The sequence below is a fragment of the Staurois parvus genome, unplaced genomic scaffold (genome assembly GCF_062004578.1).
Source record: "Staurois parvus isolate SC_StPar_1 unplaced genomic scaffold, SC_StPar_1.0 ptg000207l, whole genome shotgun sequence".
Taxonomy (NCBI): Eukaryota; Metazoa; Chordata; class Amphibia; order Anura; family Ranidae; genus Staurois; species Staurois parvus.
In genome coordinates this window covers 7,994,031-8,016,663 of record NW_028318003.1, presented here as the reverse complement: position 1 = coordinate 8,016,663, position 22,633 = coordinate 7,994,031, and the positions used below count along the sequence as shown (strand labels likewise).

Below are 22,633 nucleotides of genomic sequence, written 5' to 3'. Positions count from 1 at the left end.
ATCAGTAGGAGGAGGAATAATGCTCCATCATTGGCGTTATTGGGAGAAATAATGCCCCATAGTTGATGTCAGTAGGAGGAACAGTGGCTCTTATCAGTAGGAGGAACAGTTCCCCAAGATCCGGATAAAGGCAAGCCAAGGGCCGCATCTGGCCTGCAAGCCACAGTTTGGAGGCAACTGTTGTAAAAGCATTTCTCACCTTTCAGCATATATCTACCACAGAAGATGAGAATGGTCGATTTGTAGTATTTGTTTGTAAAATGAACAATTATTCTTATAATTTTTTTTACAGGATTTATATACTGCCAACAGTTTGTGCAGAGCTTTACAATATAAAGGGGATAATAAAATTACAATACAGTTCAATGCAGAAGGAATAGGAGGGCACTGCTCATGGAGCTTACATCTGTTGTATACCTTGGTCAATCTGTACACCCCAAATACCCAACAGATCAATTTTCTCAGTAAGTTTTTTAAAAATATTATACCATGTCATCAAGGCAGATTGATAATAGGCGACAATTAACACTATTGGGGATCCGAATTTAGATTCTACTGCGACTAACAGATAGTGATCTGGCTCCTTGAAAGCTTTTTTCCATAACCATGATCTGTCTGATATATGGAGATGTCAACACAACACTGAACGTGACTATACCTATTTGTCAGTGTCTCACCACACCTATTCTAGTATAGACATGTTCCTAACAGAAAAGAGGTCCCTTCCTCATATCACCTTCTCTACCGCTGAAACTATTTTCTGGTTGGGCTATGCACCTGTAACAATTGGTGTCTCAGGAACTAATGCTCCTAGATCCAATCCACTTTGGAGATTGATTACCTATTTAGTGTCAAATCCAGACTACCACCAACAAATTACCAAAGCTCACGACTTATTTTTCACCAAAAATGATACTGCTGATACTGACCGATACATGCTTTGGAACACCCATAAGGCATTTATGAGAGGGATCTTTTTGAAACTGGGCGCCCATGCTTTGGAACACTCATATGGTGTTATGAGAGGGATCTTTTTGAAACTGGATGCCCATCCGGTCATAACAATTTGATTAACTGATCAAAGATATCAGAGCACTTGAGAACCCTAATAAGCATAACCCTAATCCCCAGACAACAGCTGAACTATGCAACCTGAGACAGGCTCTTAGAAACCTACTACTGTACCAGCATGAAAAACACGTTAAAATCCTTAAAGCCAATTCTTATGCCCTTAATAATAAATCAGGAGCCTACAGTGCTTTGAAAAAGTATTTATAACCCTTGAAATTTTCCACATTTTGTCACTTTACAACCAAAAATGTAACTGTATTTAATTGGGATTTTATGTGATAGACCACCACAAAGTGGCACGTAACTGTGAAGTGGAAGGAAAATGATAAAAGGTTTTCAAAATTTTTTACAAATAAATATCTGAAAACTGTGGCGTGCATTTGTATTCAGCCCCCTGAGTCAATACTTTGTAGAACCACCTTTCGCTGCAATTACAGCTGCAAGTCTTTTTGGGGATGTCTCTACCAACTTTGTACATCTAGAGAGGGACATTTTTGCCCATTCTTCTTTGCAAAATAGCTCAAGCTCTATCAAATTGGATGGAGAGCATCTGTGAACAGCAATTTTCAAGTTCTGCCACGGATTCTGAATTGGATTTAGGTCTGGACTTTGATTGGGCCATTCTAACACATGAATATGCTTTGATTTAAACCATTCCATTGTAGCTCTGGCTGTATGTTTAGGGTTGTTGTCCTGCTGGAATGCGAACCTCTGTCCCAGTCTCAAATCTTTTGCAGACTCTAACAGGTTGTCTTCTAAGATTTCCCTGTAATTAACTCCATCCTTCTTCCCATCAACTCTGACCAGCTTCCCTGTCCCTGCTGAAAAGCATCCCCCACAACATGATGCTGCCACCACGTTACACTGTGGGGATGGTGTGTTCAGGGTGATGTGCAGTGTTAGTTTCCTGCCACACATAGCGTTTTGCTTTTAGACTAAAAAGTTGAATTTTGGTCTCATCTGACCAGAGCACCTTCTTCCACGTTTGCTGTGCCCCCCACATGGCAAATGGGACTTCTTATGGCTTTCTTTCAACATTGGCTTTCTTCTTGCCACTCTTCCATAAAGGCCAGATTAGTGGAGTGCATGACTAATAGTTGTCCTGTGGACAGATTCTCCAACCTGAGCTGTGGATATCTGCAGCTCCTCCAGTTACCATGGGCCTCTTGGCTGCTTCTCTGATTAATGCTCTCTTTGCCCTGTCAGTTTAGGTGGACAAACATATCTTGGTAAGTCTGCAGTTGTGCCATACTCTTTCCATTTTCAGATGATGGATTGAACAGTGCTTTGTGAGATGTTCAAAGCTTGGGATATTTTTTATAACCTAATCCTGCTTTAAAGTTCTCCACATTTTCCCTGACCAGTCTGGTGTGTTCCTCGGCTTTCACGATGCTGTTTATTCACTTACAAACCTTTGAGGGCTTCACAGAACAGTTGTATTTATACTGAGATTAAATTACACACAGGTGGACTCTGTTTACTAGTTAGGTGACTTCTGAAGGCAATTGGTTCCACTAGATTGTAGTTAGGGGTATCAGAGTAAAAGGGGCTGAATATAAATGCACGCCATACTTTTCAGATATTTATTTGTAAAAAATGTTGAAAACCATTTATCATTTTCCTTCCACTTCAAAATTATGTGCCACTTTGTGTTGGTTTATCAGATAAAATCCCAATAAAATGCATTTACATTTTTGGTTGTAACATGACAAATTGTGGAAAATTTCAACAGGTATGACTACTTTTTCAAGGCACTGTATATGGCAAAAAGAATTAAACACAGATATCTTACTAACAAAATCTCCAACTTAATAGATGTTAAAAACAGCTACAGACATCGAACATATTGCCTAAACTTTCTGGAAATATTACTCGTCTCTATAAAACGTAAAATGTGATGGATGTACACTTCAACCTATCTCCAATGAAATACAACAATTCCTCGAACACCTTTCACTATCCAAAGTTAACAAATTTGAGCTTGAAAGTCTGTCTCACCCAATTACTAGTCCCATGATCTCAGCAGTCATAGATATTTTGCCATCCTCTAAAACACCTAGTATTGTTGGGTTTCCTAACAAGTATTTTTAAAAATGTAACTCCTCACTTGGTGGCCATTTATAACCTAGCATTGCCTACAGGTCAATTTAATAGAGAAATACTGCAGGTAATGATCACCACCATCCCCAAACCAGATTAGGGCCCTAGCCTCCCCAGCAATTATAGGCTAATCTCACTTCTTAACTCAGACATCAAAATTACTATTCGTGAATGGGGAAAGCCTGATCCCAGAAAACTCTGATCCTACTGGGAATCATCGTTTTTACCTTTCCAAACCTCCCCGCTTGCAGGCCTGATAAGCGACACTTTACCTACATCACATTACCTCTCAATACAAGCCACTATCGAGGCAGCCTGGAACCTCTCCTCTACGTCTTACATACTACTTCCCCTTCAATTAGTTCAGATTCCCACAGAACAATTATAACTGTACATCCCTGTTTAAACATGATTTCTTGGATTCAGTTGCACATTTGTACACTTCAGGATCTCACCAGCAACCGGAAACTGAAATCCTCTGCTGAATGCCAATAAACCTATCACTTACCTATATCAGAGTATTACCATTATATATAGATCTCCCATGTATACCAGAACCAACCTATCCAACTGTCGTATTTACATCACTTCTATGAATTCAGCTCTTTTACAACTAAAGGTATATCATTCTTCTCTCAAAAACTGGGTAACACTCGCAGGTTCTCGAAAACTCCTAAAATAATAAAATGGGAGAATGCCGCCGACCATAGCATCACTAAATGGCAGGCAGCCATCAGGATGTCTCTTAACTCCATTTTATGTGCTGATCACTGGGAATTATTGCTACAAATAGTACATAGATGGTACATTACACCCTGCAAACTTTCTAAATACCCAATTCCACCCAGTGTTAGAGGGATTGTGGTATCCTGGACTCTATTATTCATATATGTGGTATTGCAAACCTCTATATGTCCTACTGGAATCAAACTCATATCAAAATGTACAACTTTACCACTTCCCCATTCCAATGAGTTAACAATTCTCCACCTTAAAATAGACACTGTATCCCCGGCTTCTATCATTATTATCGTTCACATTCTCCTTTCAACTAAATTCAATAGAACATGACACTGGAACTTCTCCATTACTCAAGGAATGATAAAAATGATTAGGGAGGTGAACCAAAATTAAGCGTATGAGAGCATTTTCGCCATGAAAGATAATTCTTTACCTAAATTTCATACATCTTGGGCTTTGTGGCTCAACCATCAATATCTCTTTATATCTCTTCAGACCTACAACTTATAATGTATCTGTACCTTGGCTGAAATCAGTGAGGACTCCTCTTAACTTATAACCTCGAGCCCTTAACTTCTTCTACCTAGATGCCTATGAGATATGCACCTCCTAAATAACTACTCTGACATGTTATGTTGTTAAGTATAGACTCTCTGGGGTTGATTTACTAGAGAGTGCAAAATCTGGTGCAGCTGTGCATGGTAGCCTTAGTGGGATTTTATGTGGCCCTGATGCACTGGATTACTATGGTGACTGTCAAGCAAGTTAAAGAAATAAAGTTTTACAAACATTAAGGTGGTGTGCTTGGACATATATGCCTGTAATTTCTAGCAAGAAAATTAATTGACTGTGAACTTTGCAGAAGACAAGCAGAATTGAGAAATATCCAGCTACCCCCAACCTTAAATGAGCACACTAAAACTGATGGAAATACGGCCACTTCAGCAGGGATCGGCCCAATTTCGATCAGTGAGTGGCAGTTCCCAATCGACAGAAGTCAATCATTTGATCAACTTCTGAAGAAGGAAGATGTTGCAAAATGTTCCTCAATTAGGTACTGCACCCAGTCAGCAGCAGCTGCTCAACGGTGTATTCTAGCAGCAGTAGATGCCATTGTTAGAATACAATGTCCTGGCAGCTGGGATTCCTCCATCCACCTTGTTTGTGTGGATATAGGATTGGACTATTTCTTTATTCAAGTCTACTGGCTGGAAAAAAAAAAACTAACTGTGTATGGCCAGCTTTAAAAAGACAATTTCAATGAAATTTACAGCAAAGAAATTTTACCTTCCTGTAAAGTTTATGTGAGGAAATTCCTGATTGTCACCAGGGTCACCAGAACAAGTGTCCCCATTGAAAGATATCCCCATTATTCTTGTTCTGGGGACAATCCAAAATTTTAAATGTTCTTTTACTTTCACTTTTGGTGATAATGGTAAACAGAATATACAGAGAGGGTGAATCTTCCTAACAGGGGCACAGACAGCAATAAAAACCTGACAGATTTTCTAATCCCTTTTCACTCTATCCAAAACTTAAAAAAAAAAAAAAGTTTGCCTTTAGTTATACTTTAAGTACAGTGCTGGATCTATAGTCTTGCATTGGATATGAGGACGCTGAAGGGCAGTTCACAAGATGGATTGTAGGGGCGTAGAGGCAAGCCCCAACTGCCGGGAGTTGGGACCAGGTAAGTAACACTGCTTTTTCCATTCCCCTAGACATAGTATACAAGCATGTAACCATTGCAGTGTGGGGGCAGCCCCACTGCAAGGGAGATTTTTGTTTTCTCCCCCCCCCCCCCCAAGATCTTCTTCAAGCAGTTGCTGCTGAGGAGGGGGTAAACTGCATGGACAACACACAGGATGATTTCAAAGATATGGCGTTCAGAAACAGCCTAGTGAATTTGAAGCTACAATTAGTAATTTAATGTAATTAATGAAATACATGAATACATAAATTAGTAAATACTGGCCTCATTACAGATGAATAAGCTATCTAGTAAACTAATACTAACATGACTTCATGGTGTTTTAAGAAAAAAAGGGCAATTTATAATTTAAATAGTGTGTGTATATGACTGCCGATTGCATGACTACTACTCTGTGTATAGAATAAAGAAAACTATCAGGTCAAATGAAGACAGCGACAGCTAGTAGTGCTACCTGAGTGAGTATAAGGCTCTTATATACATAGACAAAGATGGCTTTGTGCATTGTGTGTACACACTGAAGATGAATAGACAACAGAAAATAAAAACACTAGAATGATAGTCAATTTTAGCTAGATGTGTTTGAATTAACCTGCGCTGTACAGGGATATTTACAGTATCCTGTACAAAAGATACTGAGAAGTGAGACTCATTTCTGAAAACTAGTGCAAATGCAGCAATCATTCCTAGCAACCAATCCATTTTTTTCATTTTCTAAACTGCAATAGAAACATGGAAACAAACTTGGGATGTTATGACCACCACCAAAGTGTTACATATTTACAAATTACCTCCTCTAAGTTTTTTCTGATCCCTTGTAATTGGTGAGCTTGCTCTGGGTCAGGACTCTCATGCATGTTGTGACGCCACTGTTGTTTAGCCGCCTTAAGCAGAGTCTGCCGTCGGCTCATAGAATGAGTTTGCCGCCGTAAAATATCTTTAGCTTTATCTATAGATGCTCCGTGGGAGGAAATGTAATAACGCAAGCTATAGAATAGAAAAAATAATGACCTGAACATTAGGCAAATATAATAAACCAAACTAAAATGGATTAAAGCGGAGTTCCAGCTGTTTAATTAATGTTTTTCTAAAGGCACCCACGTGAGAGTGGCAGCTCAGGCAATGCAAGTTGAGATCACCTGTACTTGTAATCCTTTGCTTTCCTTATAAAAAATAAAATTACTTACTGCACCCTCATATTGTGAATGCTGTCATCTTAAGTGTGGGCACCTGAAGCTCGCTCTGACATTCTTCCGGGAAATTGTGCAGCTGGCTACCCAGCATGCACTTCCTGTTCTCGCTTCTGCACAGTGTAAAGAAGGCACGGCACTTTCTTGTGCCTGCACAGTGTGAAGAAGGAGCAATCTTGCACCTGCGCAGTGTGAAGAAATCCCTGCTATCATGTCATTTTCGGTCTCATAATAACACGAGATTTTGTTATTAGGCATTCTCTAGGACTGCTGGGATAGCTGAAGAAGCCCTAGGGAATGCCTGATGATGTAATCGACTAGGCTGCTGGGACCGGAAGTGGAGACAAAAATTATCAATTAAAGGTGTTTAGGAAAAAAATATACATATATATATATTGCCAAAACGGACTGTGAAAAGGGAGACTATTGTCTTTCAGGGGAGAAAAAAAAAAAAGTCTGGAACTCCGCTTTGAGTAAAAATGGAAGCATACAATGTACAAGTTCAATCTACAGAAAGGCTAGAGATCAAGTATCATCTACTTTAGATGTTAAAGAGGGAGACAAAGTCTAACATGTTACTGATCTCAGTTATGCAATTTTGTACCCTGTAGGTTTCTCCTTTTCGTTCAAATTCAGCATGAATATGTTAAGGATAAGAATGTAGTAAAGAAAATAGTTGGTTTTACTATAAAAATTTATAGAATCAAATGTGGTAACTTTTTTTATTGGTTATTACAACAAGTGAGGATAAGTATCCTTTAAACATATATGCAGCCCTGCAATAGGCATATCCTGAGCGACAAAATTATGACTATAAAAACGCAATTCTTGTTAAAAATAATCCCTTGTGCTGCCAGTAGGGACAGGCAAGTATTCAGAGATAAGAAGTGGAGGTGGGACCGGCATTAGGCTAGTTCAGCAATGGGCAAACTACGGCCCGCGGGCCGTACATGGCCCGGCGGACCTTTTAATCCGGCCCGCGGATGTGGCTGTCAGGATGTGTGTAGGCGGGGCAGCGTGACGAATGTGAGGGGAGGGGAGCTAGGCTCCTCTCACAGTCCGCCCTGAAGACCAGAACGGCGCGGGAACACGGCGAGAGGAACGCGCGGAGCAAAGGTAAGTGAATTGACACGGGGGACTTGGCTTACTACTTGGGGGGAATAGTACTATGGGGGATGAATTAATATGGGGAATGAATTACTATATGGGGGATGAATTACTATATGGGGGATAAATTAATATGGGGGGGATGAATTAATATGGGGAATGAATTACTATAGGGGGGATGAATTACTATAGGGGGGATGAATTACTATAGGGGGGATGAATTACTATGGGGGATGAATTACTATGGGGGATGAATTACTATATGGGGGATGAATTACTATAGGGGGGATGAATTACTATAGGGGGGATGAATTACTATAGGGGGGATGAATTACTATAGGGGGGATGAATTACTATAGGGGGGATGAATTACTATAGGGGGGATGAATTACTATAGGGGGGATGAATTACTATATGGGGGATGAATTACTATATGGGGGATGAATTACTATATGGGGGATGAATTACTATAAGGGATGAATTACTATATGGGGGATGAATTACTATATGGGGGATGAATTACTATATGGGGGATGAATTACTATGGGGGATGAATTACTATATGGGGGATGAATTACTATATGGGGGATGAATTACTATATGGGGGATGAATTACTATGCTTACTATGGGGGAATATTACTATACTTACTATGGATGACACATACACATCATTCATCTACTCTTGGTCCGGCCCCCGGGTCCAATATATGAACCCATTACGGCCCTCAAGTCAAAAAGTTTGCCCACCCCTGAGCTAGTTTGACATCTGTGTGGGTGCAGGAGTGTGTGCAAATTGCACCTGGTCCTGTACCTGCACACAAAACGTGCTGCTTTTAAGAAAACATTCGGAGGTGCCACTAATTCTTTATGGTGTCCCCATGCACTGAAACCCAGTGTGTTCTCTCGCATCCAGAAATGCATGGTGCCAAAGCACCGTGGGGTTTCTGAGCAGCCACGTTTTAAAAAAGGTACAGCACTCCATTCAAATGCGGCACACAGAACTGTATAGATTTCAATGTAGCCTTAGGCTTTGTCACCTTGAGGCTCCATGTACACTGGTTTAAAAAAAATGTTGCTCCTAGAGGAGTTTAGCATTTTGCCTGTAGCAATAACTAATGCTATCCTATGTGTCCATGGACATTAGGTTGACTAGAGGCGTTTTTTTTAAGCTCCATGTTTAGAGGCAGACAAAAAAAAAACCCTTCATGCTCATGATTTTGTTGTGTTGGCTATAACAAAATGTTGGACAGCAATATTAAATAAGTACAATGCAGGAACCTGATGGCTTCACATCATTGCCTGAATTTAATTAATGGCATGTAAAATGCAGGCTGATATGTAGAGTAAGACAGTGGTGTCCAATACAGAGTGGATAGCAGTATCTGCTCTCCACTATAAAAAGACCCCTTATGTTTATGATATCCTAGATTAGATTTTATTATTTGGTGTACCCTCTTAAGAGCTGTACTTAATCTATATAAAGGTTGTTTGGAAAATTGTGTTCAGCAATAGAAATTGCTTATTTGCCGTATACCGTTTTTTAAGTGGACCTATATTTAAGTGTTTATGTCTTACTAGAATTCATCAACACCTGTTAAAATGAAAAAGCTAAAAGTAAAAAACAAGAGTAACATACCGTAATCCCTGATTAAAAGCACCAGAACACTACTGCACACATGACAGTGCCTAGCCACTCTCCATTATTCTTGCCTTATCGGGGCCTACTAAGACTTTGACAATACCAGAGGCATATCCCATCCACTCCTGCTGTTGATTATTGGATGACACCAAAAATGTCATTAAGGGCTGGGTCAAGGAACAGGAAAGAGCTGCCTTGGGATATCTTGGTTTGTCTAGCCCCCACACAACACTGTGGATTAGATAGCAAAGTGGACCAGGGCAAAGAGCAGCTTAAGCACTATGTCATTCACAGTAGGAAGAGTATGGTTGTATGAGCCTAGGTCCACTTTAAGCCCTTTTGGAAAATTGTTATAAAAAGGCAAACCGGCCTACTCAAAGAAAATTTGGTGAACCAGTTGCTTTTAAAAGAGAAGTACAGCCAAAGCGCTTTTGGATGTTCTTCTGTAGATCGCCGGGCTGCAGTTCATTCTGTGACCTGTTTTAAGCTGAGAGTGGTCTAAAGCCCAGTCCAGGCTGGGGAAAGATCCTGTCACTCAGCTGGTCCAGACGAGGGAAAGATCCCGACTTTAAAGTCCGGATCCAGCCCAGAGTCTGCAGTGGCACCTGGCTCAGCCTCTCAGCGAGCCACAGTGCCTGAGCCAGTCTCCCCCTTCACAGCCCAGCACTCCAGAGAGTGTGGGGCACAGAGCGGTCAAGTGATCAGCGGTCAAGTGATTGCGGAGTTCTCACACTTAGAGCCGACGGGGGATAGATGCAGTATCAGACCGATACTGCAACCACCTAGGTAAGTATGTTTTTTGTTTTTTTTTTAAATTCTCCTACTTCTCTTTTAATGTCAATTATGTGTTGGTGTATGTAAGAAATTGATTCTGTGATATATTTAATTTCATTCTTACAGGAAAGTAAACACCATTGGGCAGATGAACAAATATAAATGTACAATAAACTTTTGAATAGATTATTATTATACAGTATTTATAAAGCGCCAATAGTTCACTCAGCGCTGTACATTACACAGGGGGACAGAACATGTGACAGAACAATACCAATACAATGCAAAACATGAGGGGATCAAGGACCCTGCTCTTTCGAGCTTACAATCTAGGAGATTCTTGATTAGCAACAATCTCTTCATTTAATCACTCTACCAAGTCTTCTGTTAGAGATATCTAGCAATGCTTATCAAAAATGAATGGAAAACAAAATCAATATTGTACCACTACCTAAGATAATAGAGATCAGTGGCACTTACTCATCCATGGCAGAGGGCAATTCTGGGATTGGTGTAGAGAACAGAGTTGGTTTTGGAATGTCTGCATAATACTGTAAAATTGGGGGAAAGAAACAAAAATTAAAGTAGAGTAAAATCACTTTTTACAAATAATTTACTTTTTTTCATATTTTTTCATTCTTTGTTGCATCTCAATTCTGTTGAACTCCTTCAGCCCATTTATAGCCACTTCCTGTCTAGATGCACGCACTTCAACAATGACTGAATGGCATTTCTCAGGGCAAGTTTCCTGATGGTGAAAACAGTGGAGCATACAGTAACTGTATAATATGAACTAGCATAGCTCAAAAGTCTCCACTGGAAGCTTGTGCAACAGAGGAACAAAGCAGAAGCAGCACTGGGAGACAGGGACAGAGTTCTGGCACCCCATAAACAGGAAGTGCTTCAACAAAATATTCAAGGCAGGATGACCACGTAATGTTTTTTAAAAATATGAGATTGTGTTTACATATACATTAACTGACTGCCGCCCTCCTACAGTAGTTCTACTGCGAACAGGCCGCAGCTCCAGGCTGGGCAACGTACCTGTACGTTGTGATCCTTCTTTCGATTTCACAGAGCATGTGCGCACCCCCCTTGCTGACCCGTGCTGTGATTGGACACAGCACAAGTTTGGCAGCTGATTTCAGCCAATGATTTTGGCTGAAGTCAGCTGATCGGCTGTGTCCAATCACAAACAGAGTTCTGTGTTTACAAAACACAGAACTCCGTGTATAGGGAAAAGCGATCTGGCTGTTTATTCTCTGTGAAAAGTAAAGTAAAAGCAGCACATATAACACACATTACACATTAAGCACACAGTTAAAACTTTGATTGCCCCTAGATGTTAACCCCTGCCCAGCCAGTGTCATTAGTACAGTGACAGTGTACAGTATTAGCACTGATCCCCTGTATTAGTGTCACTATTGATGTCAGTGTCAGTTAGTCAGTTAATGTACTTCCCAGCCAGCGTCAGCTAGGGCCAGATTGCCTGTCACACTATCACAGTCCTACTATAAGTCGCTGAACACTGCCATTACTAGTACAGTGTCAGAGCTGAGTAAATTCCAGTATATATACACCATAGTTTGTAGATGCTATAACTTTCAAACAAACCAATTAATATTCACTTACTGGGATTTTTTTTTTTACCAAAGACATGTAGCAAAATACATTTTTGAAGAAATTTGATTTTTTTTTTATTGGATATGCTTTATAACAGAAAATACCACAACCCAAAATGATCCAGCGCCACATCTGTGTTTCATTATGCATGCACAAATACATAAAATATAAATATTAAAAATTCAGCAAAAAACAGAACAAAGTCCTCGTGGAATTCCAATGATAATACAAAAGATGTGAAAAAGGAAAGAAAGGGGTGGGAGCAGCTGGCTCAGGCTATCAGTGGCACACTGAGAGGCTGAGCCAGCTGCCAGTCAGAGATCTGGGTGGATCTTGACAATATTGTCTAGATCCTTTGATAGCCTGAAGCAGCTCTGTAAAATCAGCCGACAGCAGGCTTTAGCCTGTTGTTGGCTGATTGTGGGTCACAGGAGTGCAAAAGTAAGTGCACTCCTGTGACCCACATGAGATGTAAGAACTAACAAGCTTTGGGCAATTGTTTCTGATTTCTCCATGCTATTAATACAAGTAATGATAGTAATCAGACAATGGACTGCTTTTCACATACCTTTCTTTATATTTTTCTACATATTTTTATCTAGACTGAGTAGTCCAACAAACATTATTATTATTATACATTAACTGCATGCAGTTATCAGAGTACACACTTTTTCCATAATGGCCATTAAGGTATGTTAAGGTTAGGGTCTTGCATACCTTATGGGGTCTACCACCGAGATCTATGCAGTGGAAGTCTTAAAAGAATGCAATGATCACTCAATGCACCCAGAACAGTTACAGCATAAACAAGCCTAACAATGTCTTGCTTACAATCAAACATCTTTGAGGCTGGGAAGCAGTAAAGAAAACGCACTCTGTTTCACAGTTAATAAAACATATTGCTCCCCTTCTGAAACTGCATATTAGGGTGTAATCATATTTAAAGAAAAATAAATATATATTTACAGGAATGTTACAGGTATGATTTGGGCTGTTCGTCTTTGTCAGATCCTCCAGCTGAAGTTCTGAATCCATTTTGTTCATCAATTCTTCTTTGCTGAACTCTTTTAGTTTTTCATGGCTGCTTTTTATTTCACCTTCCAAGTCACTATAAATAAATTATTAGTTTATTAAACTACAATGCTACATACATTTGGAGGTATATTACGTACAATATGTGCACACAAGACCATTTTCTTATGGTTTTGGTTTGGCATACTTTGGCAGAGAAAAATCCAGTAAATGGAGGGCTGCAGGTACTGTGCACACATGCCTGTGGTAATACTGCAATAAATGATACAAATATTGATGCAGCGCAACTTAAAAAAAAAGTGTCTTTTACATAAATGTGTCCTAAACAATGAAACAAAAACATAGTCCATAAATATGTATTCATTTATTTAACAGACATTGTTTTAGTTGCACTGCATGATTAGTATCATATTTTGGAGGAGTGGAGTGAAAATGCCTAATAGTGCTGAGCAACAACTAAAAATTTCACATATTTGTGCGCACTTTGATCTGCTTGTGATTTATGTACATCAGGTTTATATGTCACAAATAGTTTATATTATTTTGCATTATTAGTGGCTGCACAGATTGTCTTTCACTAAATACTGCAATTAAAGAGAACCTTCAAGCAATCCACTAAACACACAGATGATATAAATACACAGAAGCTGCTTTACCTGCCAAAGGATTTGTATTGCTCATCATACAGTTGATATACCTAGCTCTGTTACACAGCACGCCCCTTTCTGGCGGCCCTATTCATTTATATTTTGTGCCCTAGTGCAAGAATTTATTTCTTCATATATTTCTATTATTTTATATCATTATCTGTTTTTGGTCATGTTTTCATTTGTGTCTTTCATATCTGCTTGAAGGTTATATTTTAAAAAAGCTATGCAAAAAATGTATGCTGTACAAAGTCCAGAGAGTTACCTTGCTGTCTCTTGGAGGCGAGTGTAGATGCTCTGGAGTTGCTCCACTTGGGTTTCCAGCTCAGATTTCCGGCCTTGCATCAGCTCTAATTCTCTGCGTGTTTGTTTTATTAAATCATTTAGACATCTTTGCTCTTTTACTGCATTCTCTTGCAAATTAACACTCTTTGTAGGTGGAAAAAAGTAAAACAAATGATGTCATGTTCTGTAGTTTTAAAAATTAATATATATTCACACAACAGATATACTTACTTCTGTCTTCCTTTCTAGTTCCTTTTCTTTCTCTGCTAGTTTTTCCTTTCTTATTCTTAATGCTTCTTCCTGTATATCAGATAATTCGAAATTGCTAAACCACCCAAGCACTTTTCATTATTTCACTATTTAAAACATGTCCTACCCCTTTTCATTAGCAAGCACAAAACATGTTGATGCTGTGACAAATAGAAAAGATGTTTATAGGTTTACTGTAAAATCATAGGTTCCCATTTACGACGTGCATTTTGGAACTTCATTTCTAAAATACTTTGATAGATTAATCTGCTGTACCCCCATGTTTTGCCCTTACCAGATATGAGCTTGGGTGTGAGTGTTTTTATTGCTGCTAAAATGCCATTACTGTAACCTGAAAATCTGATGGCCTGCTATGGCTTACTGCACCTCATCATTATTGTTTAAACTAACAGCTAATATCTGATGATTTTTTTGCACAGAAATAGACAATTTCCAAGACATAAAAACATTTTCAATGGGACCTGAACTGTGGAAGTGGTGTTCAAAAAAGGCAAGCAGAGGGCAAAAGACTGACCAGTATTGTATATAGGCTTCTTGCAGCTTATCTTCTCCCCATTACTGACTTAAGTGGTTGTAATCCCTTACACATAGCCAGTAAAGTGACTGCCCTAAGGTGATACACACAGATGAAACTAATCCTCCTACATAAGTTGTACTGATCTATATGCAGCTGTCTTTCCCCCTAGATCTATTCAAAGTGCAAAATTTACACAGGATCTCTCAGCTCTGAAAATCAGGGGCGGAGAGCTGAAGATATACTCAGCAAGGAGAGCACTGAGAGCTGATTGGAGGGAAGGGACACCATCCCCTTCACACAGCACACAGGAACAGAGCTGAGTCTGTCAATCTGCTGGAGGTCCCTCCGCTGTCACCATTTTTCTACTGGTATCAGGAAACTTTTTCCTAAGTGATTCATGCTTATTACAGAGGAATGAGGTGGCAGACAGAAAAAACACTTAGTACTCTGGACTGAGTAAAAGTACACACTATAGAGGAATATGTTTTGCTCATATTTCTATGTCTGAGGTTTACAACCACTTTAACATAATTTGTTCTACATGCTGGGCCTCAGTGTGGAATTAGACATCTTGGTAGTGAAGCAGGGTTTTGCTTCCTCTTTTCAGAAATGTAGCGCTGAAGACTGGTGATCTGATGACTGGTGGAGGGAGAAACAAGAAGCAGTGTGAGAGGTGCAGAAAGCACAGATCCACAGAATGAATGAACCAGAAAGCAGAGATATCCTTGTCCTGCAGGTCATCAGAGAGTTTTCCCTCAAGCAAGGTGAACAGTGAACAGCACAGTAATGACAGCAGCAAATCTCACTCCAAATCATCTGAGACTAGCAGTCACATAACACTGCACATATACAGTTATGAGACTTAGGGAAGAAAAATGCCTAGGCACAGGAAGCACACTGAAATTTTCTTAGAAGGAATTTAAAGTGTAAGTTCACCTTCAGGAAGATTTTCCAAAAATCCCCCTCCAGGCCATTCAACCGGCGCATGTGTACTGAGTGCCCTCTTCTGGCTTCAGCTTAGTTTACAAGTGGCTCCACTGGGCTGTTTAAACTCAGGCAGTTTAAGCAGCCACTGCTAAACTAAGCTGAAGCTGGGAGAGAGTGTAATGCGTATGTGTACAGTTTGAACAGCTTGGAGCAGTCATAATGGGGGCACATTATTGTGATATTGAACCCATTCTGCATATGAGGGGGCAACGGATTTTTTGGAGAGGCCCCCCAAAAGCTGCATGTGTAAAGGAAGGAAACCATAGAGAAGTGCATGGTGTATTCCTTTATGATAGGATTTCCCTGATAATTTAAGGTGGGTTATATTGTGAAAGTTCCTTATTGGTCCATATTAGATGGCGTTATTTTGAAAATGACCCTGATGTTCTTATATTGTAGAACCTTTGAAGGGGAAAACCACTCTTTTAGTTGTAAATTAGTTGCTTGGGACCAAGACATAATATATAAAGCCTTGAATCCTTGGGTGTATTTTTTGTGCCTCTAAGGTAGGCTGGGTTTAGATAATTTTTCATATAATGTACCCTAGAGGACATGAGATCAAAGGACTCACCATTGTGTTTCTTACATTTTAGACATCTATTGGGATAGGATGATACTCTACTATTTGTCCCTTTTGCGTTTTCTAGAAAATACATATTCATAATAGCCACTGATCCCACTCCACTGGCAGATTGATGGTTGTTTTCAGAGGTAATGAGTTTTATTAGCCTCCCTGTTAATGTGAATATTTTTGAATAAATATTATCATTATCTATACTTACAGGCATTTTGAGCCTTAGTTAATGTGTGATGCACCAGTTCCGCATGTGTGCGTGTGTGTGTCCTCTGGGCTCTCACTGGGTACCCTGCTTTTGCTCTGCCCCCTTTCCCCTCCGTGAGCCCCCCCCCCCTCCTATTTTTTGAGCATCTCTCAGTTTTCTTCTTTCCATCTTTGAAAGTGGGGTGTAGTTTTCCATGTAATGAACTTATATTATTTGTACTAATTTTGATTATTGTTATTTTTCTAGAATATTGATTTATAAATTGGATCGTGAACAAGTGGACACATCAAGCCATTTCTTTGCACATTACTTCTTGAATCTGATATATCGTATGAGTGAAATATTCTTTTATTGTATAAAAATGTTGTTTTTATATATGGATGAAATAAAAATGTGTTTCATGAAGAATGGTGTGCCTCAAAACTCCCATCTGACTACTATTTTTGATACTGCGATAGATTTAGGTATGTGGTATATGTATTTTTTTTTAACCACTTCTTTTGACCTAAAACAATGGACATATGCTTCTACTCACTCGAATGGTAACTGCCACAACCTTTTATTCTCCTACCTATGTACTCCTTGCAACCTCACCAACTTTCCTCTTCCTCTCTCTGATCACTCCCTTATTAGCTTCACTCTTTCCTTGGCTTCCTCCTCCTTGTCTTCCAACTACCAAACAGTTACCTGTAGAAACCTTTGTTATCTTAACCCTGCTCTTCTGTTTTCAGCAACAGATTGTCTCTATGACAAAATCTCAGCCCTGTCCTGCCCCAACCTGGCCACTTCTGTCTACAACAGTTCACTGTCATCCACCCTGGACACATTGGCCCTCCTCAGTACACACAGAATTAGGCTCCGACTGCTACAGCCCTGGCAAACAGACAATACCAGATGTCTCAAAACACGTAGCCGTGCTCTTGAGCGTTTATGGTGTAAGACTAAGACCCAGCAAGACTTCGACCAATATAAATCTGCCCTTCAAAAATACAATTCTTGTCTCCACACTGCCAAACAGACCTATTTTATCACTCTCATTAACACCCTCTCACGTAAGCCCTGTCAACTTTTTTCTACCTTTAACTCTCTACTTCGTCCTCTACCTCCACCCACCAACTCACTCACTGCCCAGGAGATCGCTAATCCCTTTCTACTGGCATCTTCCCCAACTCTCTAAAACATGCGCTAGTCACCTCCATACTTAAAAAATCCTCACTGGACCCCGCCAATCTTGGCAACCTAAGACCCATCTTCTTACTCCTTTTTGCCTCCAAAATCCTTGAACGTCTAGTCTACAACTGGCTGAGCTGCCACCTTATTGAAAATAACCTTCTCAATCCCCTTCAGTCTGGATTTTGCTCACAACACTCCACAGAAACTGCTCTCCTAAAACTCACAAACGATTTACTAACTGCTAAAACCAATGGTCACTATTCCGTACTCTTGCTCTTGGACCCCTTCCTCCTAAAAAAAGCTTTATTTATTTGGTCTCCGTGACTATACTTTCCATTGGTATGAACCTTACCTATTTCACCGCACCTTCAGTGTCACTTACAACTCTACTTCCTCCTCTCCTACTCCTCTTACTGTCGGGGTCCCCCAAGGTTCTGTCCTTGGACCTGTCCTATTCTTGATCTACACTTCTTCCTTGTGTCAGCAGATAGCTTCCCATGGCTTCCAATACCATTTCTATGCTGATGACACACAAATATATCTCTCTACTCCTCAGCTCACCCCATTAGTTTCTACACGTATCACCGATTTACTAACAGACATATCAGACTGGATGTCACTCCACTTCCTAAAACTCAATCTATCCAAAAATGAGCTCATAATATTTCCTCCTCCAAGTGCGTCTTCCCCTGATTTCTCAGTCAGTCAGGATCAAAAGCACCACTACCCACCCATCCCTGCATGCCAAGGTGCTAGGTGTAACCCTGGATTCTGAACTATCCTTTCAGGCCCACATCCAATCCCTGTCCAAATCATGCCGCCTCAACATCTCCAGAATACGCCCCTTCTTAACCAATGATACCACAAAGCTCCTAATTCACTCCCTGGTAATCTCTCGACTCGATTACTGCAACTCCCTCCTCATTGGCTTACCTTTACATAGGCTATCCCCCCTCTAGTCCATCATGAATACTGCTGCCAGGCTCATCCACCTTACCAACAGTTCAGTGTCTGCTACCCCTCTCAATCCCTCCACTGGCTTCCACTCGCTCAACGAATAAAATTCAAAATACTAACAACAACTTACAAAGCCATCCACAATTCTGCCCCCAGCTACATCACCAGCCTGATCTCAAAATATCAACCAAACCGCTCTCTTCGATTCTCCCAAGACCTTCTGCTCTCTAGTTCCTGTGTCACCTCCTCCCATGCTCACCTCCAGGACTTCTCCCGAGCTTCTCCCATCCTATGGAACTCTCTACCCCAACCTCTCCGACTGTCTCCTAATCTATCCACCTTTAGACGATCCCTGAAAACCTCTCTCTCTTTAAAGAAGTCTATCCTGCTTCTACCATTTATTTCCTCCATCAGTTCATCCCCCCACAACTATTACCTTTTGTATCACTCAACCCTTCCTCCTAGATTGTAAGCTCTAATGAGCAGGGCCCTCTATTTCCTCTTGCACCAAATTGCATTGTAACTGTAATGTCTACCTTTCATTTGTAAAGCGCTGCGCAAACAGTTGGCGCTATATAAATCCTGTATAATAATAATAAAAATAATAATAATCTTGGTTGGATTTGATTTGGGCTGGAAAACACCCATTGTTTTCTTTTTCATTTTTAGTTTTTGTGCATAGACTAGCATACAGCAGGGTAAACAATACCTCTCAGTACCCTGCAAGTATACTCTTAATTCCTTAATTGGTATGGACGGGTTCCAATCAGGAATTGCATCAGTTTTTGCGAAGGCTGGAGGATAAGACCTTCAACCTTTCATTTACAAATTTAGCTACACAGAGTATCAATTTTTTGGATCTAAACATTTCCACTGATAGAGAGGGTAAACTTTCCACCTCTATACAGGAAAGAAACAGTGGGGAATACTATTTTCAGGACAGACAGTGCCCATCTGAGAGCACTAGTGCAATACATTCCCTATGAGCAGTACCTCCGGATTAAATGCAACTGTTCAGACCCCCAGGATTTCAAGAAAGAAGCTTATGCCCTAATGAACCAGTTATTAGCATGCGAGTAGAGTAAAAAATATTTAAAGAAAGCATATAAAAAAGGTCAGTGGATGACTGGCATTACTTCTCAGACAGTAAATATTCTATCAAAAGATACAGTCAAATTTGTGACTACCTACTCATATCATCATAATCATATTAAAGGGATGCTTTCTAAATACTGGTGCTTACTTAGCAGAGATGAGACTGTGGGTAAATCCTGAGATAGTTTATAGACGGAATACATCCCTAAGAGACAAATTAGGCTCACGAGGCACTTTAAGATGAAGCACATGTTCGGAATTTCCATTTATAAGAGAGTTTGTTGATTGCACACTCCCTAATGGGGAGCATTTTGTACCGAATTTCTACGTGAATTGTGCCACAATAGGGGTGGTCTATCTTATGACCTGCACCTGTGGTGCTTTTTACATAGGAAAGACAAAACGCCCTTTTCAAATATGCATACATGACCATGTTTATTATGTACCAAGAATTAATATTCCTATTGGGCGCCATGTAAGGCTGTTGCACAATTATAATGTATCAGTCATGAAATTCATGGCTTTGGATCGAATTATGGAAGACCCCAGAGGGGGGGATTTTGATAGAAGGGTGCTCCAACAGGAGACAAGGTGGATACATCGCCTAAAAGCCACAGTGCTGCCAGGCCCTTAAGGTAGGCTGGGTTTAGATAATTTTTCATATAATGCACCCTAAAAGACATGAGATCATAGGACTCACTATTGTGTTTCTTACATTTTAGACTTCTATTGGCATAGGATGATACTCTATTTGTCCCTTTTGCTTTTTCTATAGAATACATATTCAAGATAGCCACTGTTCCCACTCCACTGGCAGGTTGATGGTTGTTTTCACAGGTAATGCGTTTTATTAGCCTCACTGTTAATGTGAATATTTTTGAATAAATATTATTATTATGTAGACCTACGGGCACTTTGAGCCTTGGTTAATGTGTGATGCACCAGTCTTGCAGGAGAAGACATGAGGGGGGGGGGGGTCCTGTGACACTGTGGGCTCTCACTGGATGCCCTGCTTTTGCTCTGCCCCCTTTCCTCTCTGCTCCCCCTCCCTACTTTTTGGGTGTCTCTTAGGTCTCTTCTTTCCAACTTTGATAGTGGGGTGTTGATTACCATGTAATGAACTTATATTATTTGTATTAATTTTGATTATTGTTGAATATTGATGTATAAATTGGGTCCAGAAAAAGTGGACTTTGTCTAAGAAATGCTTCAGGCCATTTCTCTGCACATTACTTCTTGAATCGGATATATCATATGACTGAAATATTATTTTATTGTAGAAAAGTGTTGCAACATTTTTTAGATGTAATGGATGGTATGTTAGTGAAATACCTTATTTTTTATACATGGATGAATTAAAAATGTGTTTTATAGAGAATGGTGTGTCTCTAAAGTCCCAGCTGATCACTCTTTTTGATACTGCAATAGATTTAGGGATGTGGCATATCTCTTTTTTTGAATTTTAGATCTTGGTTGCAAAGGGAGGACCTTCACCATTTACACCAGGAGGAGCTCTGCTTTGTACTATTCATTGGATACAGAATTGCATAGGGGGATTTTGGCAAACTCTTCCTGAAGGTGAACTTACATTTTAAGGCTCTGTTTAGACATAATTAACATTTCTAGATGTTCCCTATAAGACAGCAAATTTTAAATCTCTGAGTTCAGGTCCACTTTAAATCCATGTGTATATTTTCTATCCAACCAGCTTTATCTTTCTTTAAAACAAAATCACATCCTCATTTCCTTTTCTTACCTCCTGCTCTAGTTGGCTTTTCTTTACCATAATTTGTTTTCTTCTAATTTCTTGGTTTTGTTCCAAATCTTCCATAATTTTTTCCTAAACACGTGCAGGAGCAAAAGTAAGTGAGATTGTGCACCACATTGTTACTATATATTCTGTGTGAGACTTATGTAAAATGGAAAACTGTCCCATATATATGAAAACTGCAAAAAATAAAAGCTGCAATATCATCCACAGCTCTGTCAGATATAACCATATAGGTTTCAACTCAACATTTTATTGGTTGCTTTGAGCAATGTCTCCATTTTGCGAAGATTTTCTTTAAGGAGGGTGTAAGGTATAATATCCGATTTTACCTTCTCCCTGTAGCTATGCTGCCTTTCCTCCTGACGTCTTTCATGCTCCTTTCGTTGGATTTCCAGCTCCTTTTCATGCTGGCTCCCTAACTTTCCTAACTCATCTTGTAACTTTTCCAGCATCTGTGATCGCCGGGTCTGCTCCTGCAATAAACAAATCCCCATATGAGAATAGGAGCAGGCTAGACGTGAAAGTAAAACACACACAACAGAGATTCTAATCCTTCCCCAATCTATACTCACTAAATTATATTGAATAAAATATTTTACATGGCAGGCTTGTAAGTAAATGTCCTACTCACTGGTTCAGACACTTTTTGCTGGTGCCAACAAAACCTTAATTTTACCTAGGTCATGTATACAAATAAGATGGCCAGTCATGTGTAATGGGGTACTCTCTTCAAATCCCTTCACCTTTGGTAGGGGGTTTATTTGCATAGGTATAGGCTATGCAATGTTAAAAAAAAAAGATTTACAAGCTCCCTGTTGGCACAGTATTCTTCAGTGCAACAAACACATAATTTGGAAAGTAATTTCTATATACCTCCTCTTCAAATTGCTTCCGCACTTTTTCCATTTCTTGCCTGTGTTCTTCTTTCATATGCTCTAATTTCCTTTCATGTTCTCGCTGTACCTCATTGCGTTTTTCCTGTAGGAGATCACTCATCTAGATATTGAGTCACAAATTAAGCCACTCAATTTTTGAATAAGATTTTGTTTTGTTTTTTTATAAAATCAAAGGTCAGGTACAATTTTGTATTGCTCATTTTATTACCACAACAAATATAAAATCAAATTAAGTGTAGGGCTATTGGGCAAAGTGACCAAATTCAA

The 22,633-nt window shown here is 39.7% G+C and overlaps 1 protein-coding gene across 3 annotated transcripts in view; it reads right to left on the bottom strand.

The window, feature by feature from the left end:
- The window catches only part of CEP164 (centrosomal protein 164), a 157,025-nt gene that overhangs the window by 55,256 nt on the left and 79,136 nt on the right, over positions 1-22,633 (bottom strand). For all 3 annotated transcript variants that reach the window (XM_089678613.1, XM_089678614.1, XM_089678615.1), the window contains 8 exons: positions 22,344-22,466; positions 21,800-21,943; positions 21,456-21,539; positions 14,150-14,218; positions 13,899-14,062; positions 12,921-13,062; positions 10,812-10,882; positions 6,412-6,607 (listed from right to left, as the gene is read on the bottom strand). In XM_089678613.1, coding sequence (XP_089534739.1) covers positions 6,412-6,607; positions 10,812-10,882; positions 12,921-13,062; positions 13,899-14,062; positions 14,150-14,218; positions 21,456-21,539; positions 21,800-21,943; positions 22,344-22,466 — 993 coding nt within the window. The remainder of the gene's footprint in view (positions 1-6,411; positions 6,608-10,811; positions 10,883-12,920; positions 13,063-13,898; positions 14,063-14,149; positions 14,219-21,455; positions 21,540-21,799; positions 21,944-22,343; positions 22,467-22,633) is intronic.